This window comes from Phalaenopsis equestris, unplaced genomic scaffold, assembly GCF_001263595.1.
Source record: "Phalaenopsis equestris unplaced genomic scaffold, ASM126359v1 Scaffold000364, whole genome shotgun sequence".
In the NCBI taxonomy this organism is placed as follows: Eukaryota; Viridiplantae; Streptophyta; class Magnoliopsida; order Asparagales; family Orchidaceae; genus Phalaenopsis; species Phalaenopsis equestris.
This window is the reverse complement of record NW_018164806.1, coordinates 193882-208916: the sequence shown is the minus strand read 5'-3', so window position 1 is coordinate 208916 and position 15035 is coordinate 193882. Positions and strand designations below refer to the sequence as shown.

General features: G+C 40.3%; 1 protein-coding gene across 1 annotated transcript in view; it reads right to left on the bottom strand.

Moving 5' to 3' along the window:
* Positions 1–13229, bottom strand: part of LOC110026306 (receptor protein kinase TMK1) — a 26519-nt gene extending 13290 nt beyond the window's left edge. Inside the window, exon 1 of the mRNA XM_020727196.1 lies at positions 10742–13229. Within this exon, the coding sequence (XP_020582855.1) occupies positions 10742–13064 (2323 nt within the window). The 5' untranslated portion in view covers positions 13065–13229. The remainder of the gene's footprint in view (positions 1–10741) is intronic.
* Positions 13230–15035: the final 1806 nt, after the last annotated feature.

Sequence of the window (15035 nt, the reverse complement as noted above, 5' to 3'; positions counted from 1 at the left end):
CTCTTTTCGGGCCCCTGCCGCTACGACATGCCTACCTTCGGGTCACTGCCTTACCAGTATACCCTCTTTTCGGGCACTTGCTGTCACGGCATGCCCATCTTTAGGTCACTACCTTATCGGTATACCCCTTTTTCGGGCTCCTGTCGTCACGGCATGCCCATCCTCGGGTCACTACCTTACGCGGTATACCCTCTTCGCGGGCCCCTGTCGCTACGACATGCTCATTCCTTCCAGTCACTGTCTTCATTGCATACTCTTTATCACCACTTATATGTTTTGATTTTCTTGCATTAGCATTTGCATTTGCATGTTTGTATGGATAGCAAGTCGGGTTCGTTAGGAGAGTAACCCCGTGTTGGTCGCGATGCCTTAACAAGCATTGTTTGCTGGGTTGATCCTAGTGAGAAATGCAAGTTAAGTCATCGGGATTGACACGAGTGTGACTGTGCTAAAGATCTAATAGTTCTAACTCATGTCACCATTCTTTGTGACACCCTTTAGATCCTTTGGATCTTTAGGATGGGGCCGGTATGACGACCCTGTCAAAGTCATACTATATCTAGACTTACCCCTCAGTTAAAACACTTTTTCGTTAGATGGTGTGTTAGACTAGGATTTAGGGTGCTAGATAGTCTTTTTGATGCCTGGCTATTGCTCTGTTGGATTGGTTGCCCTAGCCAGGTATCTTTCTTTTGCATTATGCCTGTGGTGTGTCTGCATGTTGCATATGTGTGGTAGTGTGTTAGGGCATTCTTCTGCAGGGAGTCATGTCTATTTTTATACACACACAGGTACCATTATGGGGGAAGCAAGTAATGATTTCTGACAATTTTGTTTGCAGATGCTATTAGCTCCCCTCACTCTTAAGGCATGGCTCATGATACGTTATGTGCATGTGATTTTTCCCGCTGACACTTGTTTTCATGCAGAATTGAGTCTTTTATTTTCCTATGTATTTTTTTTTAGTCTAGGAGAGTCCTGTAGCAGAAATAAGATACGGGCACGGGTTCCGAGACGTTAGCATGAGAACCACGTGGAGGGGACAAGGAGCAGATGCTTGTGCCCCGTATCTTAATTCTGCATTTTATATTGATGTATAGAATTAAGACCGGGCATGTATATGCGGAGTTCGGCCGCGGCCGCCCTTTTCTTTTCTGGGATATGTTGCTGACCCAGCGACACCGGCCTGTTTTTTATTTTGGTTTGAATTGCTTTGCTTTTTTTGCATCATGTTGCAAGTCTGCACTTGCATGTGTTTTTCTTTTTTTTTTCTGTGTTTTATCTAGGATTTCACTATATAACATAGGCTCATTAAGAACCCTAAAATTTTAATTTTCTACAAAATCCTAAATAAAATCTTCAATATAATTAAAATTTAGGATGAATTTGTAATTTTCTACAAAATCCTAAATAAAATATTCAAGGTAATTAAGATTTATATTAAAATATTCAGGATTTAAAAATTGCAACATTTACTTTCTTGCATATATTAATAGGGCCTCCACAATACTTAGAATCATTCTAGATAACTGCATTCATATTTGCATGTCCCGAGGAGGAGTTCCCGTACTTTTCTAACCTGACTCGCCCAACATGCCTTCATATAGGTGGTTGTCTAGTGCGCCTAGGGTGTTATAAGGCTCCCCGACCCAGACGGGGTGTAAGTCCTTTTGTTGGAGTGTTTACAGCTTTGTAGTTGAACCTCCGCTTTCTCTTCGAGTGTTTACAGTTTTGTAGTTAAACCTCCGTTTTCTCTACTTTCCGGAGGCATCCTTGCTATTTCGGCAGATATAAGTCTCACCTCTTGGAGCTCCAACTTGTAGTCATAGGATAAAGTTTCCTTCATTTGACCTTAGGGCTACTGATGTTCCCGTGGATGATGCAATTCACGGATTGCTGACCGGGGATTTCAGGACGTGTTGGGTCGACTACCTTCACGACCAGGTAGACTTAGGGTCCTAGTAGGAGCTGCCGCCCATTTGGGATACGACGATTTGTCCTCTGCCCTTTGGCCCGGACGTGCTTTGACGTATTGGGATATCTCCGTCAAGATGATTTAGGTTATTTCGTGGGCCCCATGTGCTGATTAGCCACTACCCATTTGAGATGTGAGTGACTTACTCTATGTCCGATGGCTTAGCATGAGCTTTGAAGTATCAGGACTGTTCCCACATGGAATAACCTTCCTTTGATTGCCTATACCCCAGGTCTATGATAATATGAAGCGAAACTCCTTTTATCGAGAATATTTTTGGGTATCCCACAAAATGTAATTAACAGTAGGAACACGTTCCTCTGGGAGGTGCTCTTGACCCCAGAACAGGTAACCCCAGATCAGGTACATACACCTGACTCTCTGGTTATGGGTAGTCTATGTAGATACTTTTTTCGCGGATATTGGTTTAAGTTGCCTTTGCCTCCGCCCGAGCGGACATTCTTAACCTATCCTTGCGAGGTTTATCGCACGTAGACTCTCCACGCTTTACTTTTTCTCTTGTTTGTCTCTTTGTCGTATGTCCCTTCTTATTTGATTTCTCTCCTCTTTGAATCATTTATATGGTTCGTGAGGGAGATTTATTTGAATGGGGGGAAGCATACGACGATCGACAAGCTGGCGACTCCTTTTAAAAATAAAAAAGAGAAAAATGAACGGAAAACAAGAGCTTCACTCCAAATCCTTCCTCTCGATTCCACTAGAGAAATACAGTCCGAAATCTTTCTCTTTGACCCTTTCTTCACTTAAGGAAACCTCATCAAATAAACACATGAGAGAGTTATAGTTGGTTAATGCCCGAAATCATGAATTTAAGGAACCATAACTGGCGTGCCCACGCCACTCCTGAGCACATGAATGTCCACACTCTATAACTAGGCATATGCGTACCCCGAATTAAATGTGGGGCCGCTGCAGACATCAGCGAGGGTGAGCCCAACCCACGCCGCACCATAAAACCTTTTGAATGCTGCTTTTTGCTGCTTTTGTGTGCTCTTCCTGGTTGTTGTCATGGGCGCATCAGGCTCCATAGACCCAACACAACGTGCATGCATTCATGAAAGAATTATGTATTTAAGTACTTGATAATCTCTATATGAGTGAGCTCTTTATATATGAGATAGTCTTCCTAATGTTCTAAGGCTTGCACAATGGCGTATATTTCATGTCCATAACTCATGCAATTTTGTGAAATATCAATAAGCTTTTTGCTTAAAATTATTTCAAACAGCCTTCTGAATGAGGTTAAGCTCCAATACTCCTCATCCGTGCATCATAACTCCACATCAAATGTGAGATCAAAATTTCGAAGGAATAGGTCCTATCTTTGAAAACATTAAAATTTTCCACTTGCTCAGTGTCCCTCTTGAGGCAAATCGTGATAGTGTGATGATGGAAATGAAATTAAAGATAAAGCATTGACAGAAGGTTGCGAGTCCGAGAAAGTTGCTATCCTCATGGATGGTGGTAGACAACAACCCCTTCAAATGATGTAAACCTTGTCTTCATCAAATTGGACGTCTCAGCCATTAATAATGTGACTGATATATAAGATAATGTTAGTGAAGGTGCATTTCTTCAAATTCAAAAATAGCTTGTTGCACCCCAATATTTGCAGGACGTCTTTCAATATGATCCTCCCTAGCTTTGTTATAAACTAGATTGTCATCGAAGTAAACCTTGACACTATTGAATATGCAAGTTTTCAACATGCCATTCATCACGCACATTATGTGCTCGGTTCTTGGCACATGCCGAAAGGCATAACTTTCCACCTATAGTCCTGTTTTAATCATCATCTTCCACACATCACTAGGCTTGCAAACCTGGTGATAACCGCCTTTGATATTTAATTTAGAAAAGATACATGAGCCCTCAAATTCATCGAAAGATGTCTTCATGGCTGGCTATGCATTCACATTCACTAACCTCCATTCTTGATAGGAGCAATGAAGCCAAGACAATTGTTGACCATTAAAATAAATTAAAAAAAAGACAGAAAAATTATACATATTTATATAATTAATTAAGTTGAAAAGAGACCTACCTTACTCCCTCTGCCTGTTGGAGTTCACATAAGTCCAATAACTGTTCGCAGTAAAGTGCAGAGAAAGGACTTAGAAAAAAAAAAAAAAAGCAACAAGGGAATCGAAGGCCCGAAATACTCATCTTTCTTCCTCCTTTGCTTTGTCTTCTTCCCTGTTCCTCTTTTTGTTCGCGCCCACTGAAGCAGCACAAGTTGTCGGAGAAGCCTTTTTCTCTCCATTGTCCCTCTCTCGATTTCGCCCAAAACCATCACATCTACGACCGAACCCTCATGATTAGAGGGCAACGGCGAGATCAGCCTTCAGAGATCCGAAATTCCCATCTCTATTCTTCTTCCGCACTACTCCTACCCGAAACAATGAAAGCAGGTGAAGGAAACCTGCACGAACCCTCGTGATACAGTCCCAATTAGCGCTAACTGGGAAGACATGACAGAATCGTGTCATACAAAGAGAGGGATGGCATGACGGAATCGCCACATACAAAGACACGAAATTCCCATCCTCCTTATATTCCCACACCAAAGCCTGCTTTGCCCTTGCTGTTCCTAAAGCTTGATCATACTTACCAAGGACATGATAGTGAAGAAATACAAGAGGTCTGTCGCCGGCGATAAAGATGGGGTGCTTTATCAGGCAAGAATCCATCCCTTGTCAAAAGAGGATTGTGAGGCTTTGCATCAATGCATGTAAAAGGTTATTAATAATGCACTTGAAGTTGATACAAGCTGCAGTGCTTTTCCCATTGAAAGGTTGTTTCATTATCCGTAATTGGAAAAGTGCTTGAAGTAGGAGCAGATAGTAATCAATATCCTAGTAATTAGATTTTCTTTATTATTCACGAGATAAGAATTCAGGGAACGAACTTATGGATGATTATCATTGTCATTGTTGTCAGAGCTAAAAAAAAAAAAACTAAATGCAGAGAAATCATGCTCTTTTTATTTTTTATGCAGGCAATGAAGACCGACATGCGTCGTCTTATAGACCGGTGGACTAAAAAGATCTTTTCCGGCCGAAAATGCTAGAAAAGTGAAAACTTGCAAGAGTTTTTGAACTGATGAATTAAAAGATTTTTTCTAGCAGCAGTGTCTCACAACACTGACCAGCGTGACTTATAAACAGCTGGGTAGGCAGGCTCCCTAATCCAACCCCCTAACCGGGGACGACGTCAGGAGGCAGCAAAATTCTTAAGTGGATTTGAACTCGAAAAATGATTAAGATTTGGGCTTTATAAGTTTATAAAATGGTCTAAAATTGATATATTTGAGCCTTTAAAATTGCAAAAATAAAATAAAATATATATTTGAAATTAGATCATCAAGGCTTGCAAATGATTTTAAAAGTTTGAATGCTTTAAATGACTTAAATGTCATAAATTAGGAGACTAAACTTAAATTGAATATGAAATTCTACAAATTAGAGGGTCGAGCTTAACTTAAATATGAAACATCATAAACCAACGCTAAGTTTAAAATATAATTTTCATTTTAAAATGTTAAACTATGACTTCTAAATCACAACCGATCGGATTCACAATATTCCTACTACAGATCAGAAGGCGGTAAAATGCTTAAAACGCAAACTTGTGTGCGGCATAAAGCTATAATGTTCACACAAACTTTCAAGATGTTCAAATGGTTTTATGACTTTTATCAAATCTTAGGACAATATTCGATTCGAATATAAATACCTCAATACTTGTGCAAGCCTTTCAAGATTCACTCTTTGAAGCTATTTGATTTAATACATGCTATAAATCATGTAAAATATCTTCAGGCATCAAATGGTGCAACTAAAATAGCTAAAATACACATATTTGCAAACGATCGCACGTGCTCCAACTAAAATATTAAATGTATTTAAACAAGGTTCGAGAATGTTGCGCGGGCTAATTAGGCCACCTTGTCTATAGGATAGGGTCGTAAGTCCCACTTCACCAGTCTGATCCTTCTCCTTGTAAGGGCTAGAGTTGATGAGTCTAATAAGATCTAATAAGTGTTTGAATCCTGATATAAGAATTTACATGTTTAAAACACCTCGTCCTCCTCACAAAGACTGGATTTACGAGTCTGGTAATTTTAGAATTAATAACCAAATAATATAGATAAAAATTTACAATGTCAAATCACCTAATTTAATCCTCCTACTTATAAGGATAGAAGTTGACATGACTTATATTCTAAAAAAATGATTTAATTTAAGCCAATGAAACTAAATACCACCACTTCAAATATAAAGTTTTAAATGCTTAAAAACCTCGATGATGGTCTTGTTGATTGAATATTTCAAACAAATGGCCTATTTTTAAAATTTAATTTCAAAATCATTTTGAATAAATATAAATGATATATACAAACTCGATCCTTTGTAAGCAAAATAAAGTTAACAAGGTTCATATACAATCATACTAAATATGATCCTTAAAACGTAAGATGTAAAGTTGACAGAGTTCAAATCAAGCAACTATCTTCGATGATGGTCGTGTTGATCAAAGATTTCAAAAAGAGAAGTCAATAATTTTAATCAAGATTTTAAAGTAGTCAACTAAAATATTAAGTTATTCAAATCACTTAAAGCTAAAAGCAAAATCCATCCACCCTCCGCAACAATTTGTCGAAGATAACAAATTTCTAATTGACTTCAGCTCACAGAGAGCGAAAGTTATATCAAATGTATAATAGATTCACAATCAAAGCAGTTGCATGCCAATAAGAACGTGATCTGAGTCTTCTGTCCACGTGATTCTGCTGTCAAATGACACCACAAAGTCAGTTGTGACCAGAGCCCCTGACAGGGTGATTCCCGTCAAATGACTTAATTATAATACGGTTACGACCGCAACACATGTTCCCAACTGCCTTTTACGATTTGTGTTATAAATCGTAAGAGTGCAATTGATTGACAAAAAATCATCTATTAGCTAAAGTTGATTTAAATTTTTCCACTTAGACAAACATTCACCCCATATCTATAAAGATTTCTTGGACGACACAACTTAAAATTGCTGACAAGAATCCTTTTGTCAAGTTGGGTCAACTATCTCCTCCAACTAAGTAGATCAGGGACCATGACGACCTGAGATGACGGAACCATGGGATCTTGATCGGGTTTCGTCTTCATTCCTCGACCGTCTGCTTTAAGCTTCAAGTGGTTAATTATATACTTTAAATCCTAAGTCTATTGTTATTATATATTGAATTTTCAATATTTAATGACTAGCCTTAAAAGAAATTGTTTTCGCGTAATTGAGAGGGGTAATTAACCATAGGGGCTTGCGCCCATGAGAAACCCCAGATCAAAAAATCCTTGCTAAATGAGGGTGAAATCTCTAGGTAGTGTTTTATTTACAATCCAATTTGCATTCTGAAAATTTGACCCTCCAAAATTCTCTCAACAAATAAAAAATAAAATAATGCTGAGAGTTGTCCTGGGGAGCGATCGTGAATTTTCGGAGCCCACAACAATATGGTGATTGAGTTTTATACAAATCAATGATCGAAAAAAGGTCATCAATGGTGCCTTCAAGGTTCATATGCTCCTTGGGGTTCATATGATAATGCTACAAATTAGAGAGACTCAAAACCAGAAATCAAGCCAATACAACGAGGGGACTGCAACAAAAATATCAACATATCATCAACTTCAGTTTGGACTACAACAAAAGTGGGGTAATGGGTGTTCACATTACAACATTACTCTACTTCAATTTTGCATTAAATTTTGCCAAGTATAATGGCAGCAAGAGACAGATCAATGGCTTGAGTTATGTTTGTTGGTCATGTTTGAAAGTTTAAGTAAGCAAAATAATATTCTTATTATGTCATTGAAATGTATTCTCTTTGTCCTCAGGCATGACATTGACATCATATTGTCGATGAAACAGGGGGTGACAGAGATTGCAAGTAGCTTTGTATGGACAAAAAATTTCAATTTAAAGAGAAATCAAACATGCCTTGTTTGTGCCCTCCATCCCCTGATCAAATTGATTTTTGAACATTTGAGGATGGTTCTACGTGGCTAGATTGAAAGTACTGATTAGACCTTTAGATGTTACCATCAATAATCATATGATATAACTTATTCGAGATGGTACAACAAATGAGGAAAATTGAGCGCCACTATATTATACAAAACCATTTTACCAACATCAATCATTTCATTAAGAATGTCAATAGGTCACCATCAATCACTTAAACGAATTCAATACAACCCAAAGTGCCCTAAAAGAGATCATCCATATAGTTGCTTCACATTGCAAAGTAATGTCGAGGGCGGCTACATCAACAGCGATGGACAGAGGAAGTTTTGCACAACGGTTTGGTTTTGTATCTACATATCTAACACTCAAAATTTGATATTTGCATTCATAATACCTTTATGCATAAAACTCTGCATTAAAAGTTGTATTCCACTTTTAAAAAATAATGACGTTGATATTCTCGATGTGAAGTTAATGATATAAGTAGCATGCATGTAAATATGAATGTTAAGGTGTTATATAAATAAAAACATAAGAGTTGTGTAGTATGTATAGCAGGAAAGACTCCTAACTGTTAGTCAATCCGCCTCTTAGTAGACTGAGAAGTCCGGGTCGGGTCCGAGACCAATACACATCTAGCGCCTAACATGCACAACAAGCCGAGGGAGAACTAAATGGACTAAACCAACCTCAGGGCCAAACGATGTCTTTATCGCCCATGCCAGCCCTGGGCAATGAACCATAACCCCATTCAATATGGTTCCTTCCGACCTCTCCTTTCTAAAAGGAGAGCAATAAGAGCACCCGGGAAGGAGGACTAAGAGCGAGGGAAGACAACATTCTCTAAGCTGGAACAAGCCCCGAAGGCTCCAATGATAGGCTCATTCTCTCAATTGACAAATCAGTTTCAGATAGGGCATTTAGATAGACCGAGTCCTCCCTTACTTAGAGTATAGTAGAGTAGTAGCGACACCCCGATTGCCATGGATGAACTGGCTTGACTTATAGCTTGAACGTGGCAATCTAGCTTCCATTGCTGGATCCAATCCTGCTCTAATATAGGGATGTTAGACCATTGCTTTAGCAGGAAGGGAACTTCGCAAAAAGACAGACTGAAACTAGCTAAAGAGTAACAAACTAGCTCGATGTCCATTTTTCGTTGTTTTACCGGGTTTCTAGGCTTTCTCAATTTCTTCCCAAGGATGACCCCATTAGTATTTTGCTTCCGGTTGAAGATAGGGATCTGCTCTTGCTCTTGCGTCTTCCCTTAGATCATGAAAGGAATTCGCCCGGAAAGAGTAGCTTCCGTTGTCTTGAGTAATGTGCTGCTGTTTTGAGTTTGGGTAAGCGAAGAGCGGGTGGTTCATGGGTGTGGAGCACCCACATCTAAGAAGTAGGATGTGAAGTAATGTGCTGTTGTTTTGTATGTAAATGCACTTTAAAAGTATTGCAATCATAAAAAAAGGAAAGTGTAGATTATAGTTGTCCCACCAAAAACAATATTAAAGAGGGGGCTATTGCATCAAATTCCTTGTTCTCAAATTTAGGCAACAATTGGTCTTGATTGGTTTATGTACATGCCGTTTGAGCTTAAAATTGCAAGGTTTTGGTGACTTTATTATTAACTTAATTATAAACTTTATTCTTTAATGATATTGAGAAAATAAAAAAAAAAATGGATGAATTATATAAATTATTAAAAATAACCAGGATTGTTTTCCACAAGGTCCTTGTCACTTACCTAGATTTGTAACTTCAATCTCAAGACAAATTTGGTGGCTTCTCCAAATCAAGAACGAAAAGGGGAACAATAGGGCAAAGGAACATAGAGAGTATATGACTTCTTCTTTGAGCAAAAAAAAAAAAAAAAAAAAAAAACAAAAAAAGAGATTGAAAAGGAGAGAGGGATGAAGAAATGAGTTATGAATAAAGAGGTATAGCATATGCACGAGAGAGATATTAAGTAACTCCTTTAGTAGGCTACTTTTGTTCTTGAACATTTGGTGAGAAAGGGATTATCCTTCTTTTCTCTTTGACAAGCTCCTTCAAAGTTTAACAAAATCTTCTAGATGCTTCTGATAAACTTTTAGAGGAGCTTTAGGTACTCCTATTATTTTGACTTATTTTATACATTTTTATAGTAGATTATTGTCACAAGAATGTAGTCCATGAAAACATCACATAAATTGGTTCTCTTGCCCTAATGGTTTTGTTTACTATTCCATACATATTTTTATGATGCTAAGTTGCTAACTTTGCTTGTCGAAGGTTGATTCTCTGCTTGACCTCCATATGTGTCTTGTTATATGAACTTTCCATGTGTTTTCATTCTTCAAAAAAAATGGGAGAGAAGAGATGATGAAACATGAAGATTTATATGCATGACCTCAACTTAATTAGGTTAGTGATATCCCTATGAAAGTTTTTTTTTTCCCTTCAGTAAACAAATGTGAAACGAAAGGAGCGTTTGAAATTCATCAATCCATAAAAAAAATTTATATAAGACAATCCCAGTTCACCACATATAACTAATTATATAAAGCAGAGTGATGTACAAGCATCTGAATTTCAAAGAATAAACAGCTTTGTCCACTAATAATGACTAAAAACAATTTGACAGTAATTAAAAGTTCAAATTTCTAGCAAACCAGCATCTATGTATGAAACTAAAAGGAAAATAAAAAATAGCTTTGCAACTCAGGCAAAAATTTGAAGGATTACCAGCATACTCTGGCGCAAGGTACCCAAAAGTTCCCGCAAGTCGCGTCTCCACAGAGCATCCTTTGCCATCTGCCAGCCTGACAAGCCCGAAGTCTGCAACCTTAGCCTTCATATCATCTCCAAGAAGAATGTTTGAGGGCTTCAAATCTCTATGAATAAAGCTCTGATGAGCAAGGCTGTGAAGATATTCCACCCCCCTTGCTACATCCAAAGCAATGCTCAACCTCTTCATCCACTCTAACGACTTCAAACCCTCTTTTCTCCAATCAAATAAGTGACGGCTCAAAGTTCCCTGTGGCATGTACTCATACACCAGGAGCCTCTCAGTCCCATCCAAACAATACCCAAGCAGTGAAACCAGATTACGATGCCTAACTTTGGTAAGAACTGCAATCTCGGACTTGAATTCATTCAAACCCTTTGTGCCCATCACACCAGATTCCATTCTTTTGACGGCTATCTTAGTGCCATCATGCAGCTCACCCTTGTACACAGTACCAAAACCTCCTCGTCCTAGGATGTTTTCTTCACTGAAGTTGTTGGTCACATTCCTCAGGACTTGGATGGAAATCATCAAATTCCCAGCTTCAACAACATGGACATCACTAGGTCCGCTGCTCGCCTGACTATAATTCTCACTTACTGCACCTGTATTGACACTAGATCCTGCCACTGTAATCTTCACCAAATCTGGGTCCGAGCCAGATTGTCTGGTTTGGATCACAGTGGTATTTGGACTCTGAACTCGGTTAAAATTTTGCTGTTTTCTCTTGTAATAACATACAGCCATGAAGGTGACGAGGGAAATTACACAAATCGCAGAGAGAACAGAGCCTACAATAATGCCCACAGGAATGGAGGTAGCCTTCCCTTTGCCACCAGGAAGTTCGCCGCTCTCTGAACCAGTGGGGACAGAACCATTTAGGGCAACTCCAGGAGGCCCGGAAACCGGAGTAAGAACATTGCTGCCTATGTTTGGGTTCCCTTGGGTTTTCAAAAGAACATGGTTTGAAAAGCTCGGAACTTTACCAGAGATTGAGTTGTTCGAAACGTCCAACTCAGAGAGATTAGCCAGGCCAGTCAGCGTTGACGGGATAGTGCCAATAAGATTGTTGTTAGAGAGCAAAAGCTTCTGCAGAGCCGGAAGCATCGCAAAGTCGGGCGAGATGGTGCCGTTCAAACCCATCTTTTGAAAGTTGATGACCGTAATATTTCCCTTACCGTCGCAAGTAACTCCCAGCCATTCGCCGCCGCAGGGGTCGTTCCCCTTCCAGTTCTCTGCGAATAGTGCCGGGTAGTCTAAAGATTTAGCAATGTCAAGCAGAATATCTACACGAGCATCGCAGGAAGCTCCCGTCTTTTCTGAACAAAAGGTCTCCGTTTTAGGGTCAAGGTCTAGCTCCTTCACGGAGTCGGAGAACTCTGGCATAGGCCCTTGGAAAAGATTATTAGTGAGAGCAACCCTTGTGAGGGATTTCAACGACGTGAGAGAGCTCGGCACGGGGCCAGTGAGCTTGTTGTCTCGAAGATTGAGATCCCGGAGGCCTACCAACCCGGAGAAGTCAGGAAGCGGGCCAGAGAAGGAGTTGGAGTGAAGCCAAAGCTGCTCCAAAGCGGTCATATTCTTTACAACGGAGATGCCGCCGGAGAGGGAGTTTCCGCCGACCTGGTTGTTGAGCCAGAGTGAGCGAATGCCGGAACCAGCGAACGCGGCGGGTAACTGACCAGAAAGAAGGTTAAAGGCAAGCGCGAGGCAGTTTAGGCTTGGAAAAGAAGTTTCCAAGAAGTCGGGGATGGATCCCGAGACATTAGCGGAGTTGGCCGAGAAGTTCACGAGACCACCGGCGTCGCTTAGCGACGCCGGAATCTGCCATGGTTTAAACGGGTTATTGTCAAGGGACACGACTGTGAGGGAGTTAAGGCCGGAGAAGAAATCGGAGGGGATGGAGGAGAAGAGGTTATCATGAAGAAGCAAGACTTGCAGGGAGGAGAGGCCGTTAAAGGAGGGAAGATCCCCGGAGATCCTGTTATTCTGGAGCTCAAGTCGAGTGAGAGCAGTTAGATTTACAATCTCCGGAGGTAGGGTGCCAGCGAGGCTCTGGTTTCCGATCTGGATGGCGGTCACCCGGCTGCTGCTGCAGAGAACGCGGTGCCAGGAGGAGCAGGGATCAGTATCCGGCGACCACTTGAGAGCGATGTTAGCTCCTAACGCTCGCGCTACAGCGTGCATTGCCGCTGCATCGTCAGCTTGGGTCTGCGCCGCTGCGACGACGATCGCTGCTGCCGCCACAACGGCTAAGAGACAGGCTAACGCTCTCCCCATCAAGATGCGGTGTTCTGCTACAGGGTTGTCAAGCGCAGCAACTCTTGGAGGAGAAGATTAAGGGGCACTAGGGTTCCACCCGGCATTGATGGGCAAGTTAGAGTTTCGAAAAGATGCTAAGAAAGCATTTGGGGGCGGAAATACGGAAAGAGGAGGCGGAGAAGAAAGAGAGGGCGGAGGGAGGGAAGACGTGAGCACATGGAGATGCACATGGGGGTGGGCCCCGGCAGTATTATAGCAGTAGAAGTGGGGGCTAGCTGGATGAAGATCCTGAAAGAAATTTGTAACATAAATTCATTTATTTATTTACAAATTTAGTTTTTTTTTGTATTATATATGTTTATAAATTTGGCGGCTTGGCTCTCACGCTTTTTGACAAGACCGTTATATAGTGTACATTTATGAATGTTGTGGAGATATATTCCTAACAGCTTCACGAGATCCCTATATTAGGTCTCTAAATTTCAGCTTGCTTAAATTAAGAATCTAAGATTGAGTTCATCTTGTGGCCCTCAATTAGATCTCCTAAATTTGAGCATCTTAGATTTTTCTAGCTATTATGGTCTCCTCTAAAGATAGCTAGTAGTACTCGAGCAATGTGAGCCCTCTTATTGAAATATGTTCTTTATTTGTCTCCTTGATGGGCACCTTTCTCAATCTTTTGGTGCTTGCATATGGAGCAAAACCTTACTTTGTTTCTGCTCAGATTAATCTCTTGTTGATTATTTTTTTTTTTATTATGCACGTGATATTTGTGATAGATACAATATTTGATTGAGTCACATAAGTGACTTCAAGTTTGTATCGGTTAGTTTATGGAATCTTTTTTTTATATTCTATATGGTTTTGATAATTTCATTCATGGACGCTCTCAAAGGGGAAACTTTTGATGAAGGGAATCAAGATGGTTTGCCTTATTCTCTATCCTCCTTACAATCAGTCTGCAATCAGAATACTCCTACTCGGGTAGATGAATTCACCTTGTTGAGGTACGTTGAGAATTTATTCGGGTGAATTGATCGTGTTAACTGTTATTAGTCTTCAAATTGTTGCCTCTTGAATCTTCCTTTTGGTCCCTGAGTTTTGGAAGAGCTTTGAATTGTATTATCCAATATATGATTATTTTTTAACTCTAAGAGTTCAACTAAATTTTTTTGTATATGAAGATCAATAGTGTTTATGAATTGGCCCTCACACATGCCTTGGGTTAGAGCTGCTTGGGCTATTGATGGTTCTAGGTTTTTTATGCCCATCAACTCTCACTGGAATTTGGTGATGAGTCTCCTTAGACTTTCTAAAAACTCTCGTTGAATCTTCAGATTAGCTTGAGAGTTCTTCTGCTTCTGGAGCTACCAAACTGGGCTATATACATTCATTTAAACTCACTAAAGGTACGGATGACTCCAACATTCAAGTTCTTGAACCAAAGAAGGGTTGTCTCCATCAACGTCAGGAAGATTGAACAATCATCATGTCTTCAAACCGAGTGACTATGTGATTATAGCTTTTACTCGTGATTCCTAGCTATCTTTAAAGGGGATCAGGCCGAGAGGCGCCCCACAGGATTTAGGCATGAAACATTTTTTTTTGTGTGAAAGGGAAGAAAGGGCCCCGCCGCTTGCAGAGAGAGAGGGCCGACGAACGATGAGGGTCACCGAAGAGGAAGACGAGCATGCCACAAATGACGACGCGCGAGTGAGGGCTTTGGGTCGAGCGCAAAAGGCAAGCGACTTCGGCTGCGAACCAGGAGGGAATGATGGATGTTAGGAACCGCCAGCGTGAGGAGGAAGGGAGGATGTCAGCTGTTAGGTATGGCTCATATGTTAAATAAGGCACAGATCATGGAGCGGAGCAGAAACATCTGTCCAAATGGGGGAGTTTCATTAAGTGGGTTCGGGTTGCGGGGACATCGCCTTCGAGGTACGGTACATGGGAATTTTTGTAATTTCACTATATATATATATATATATA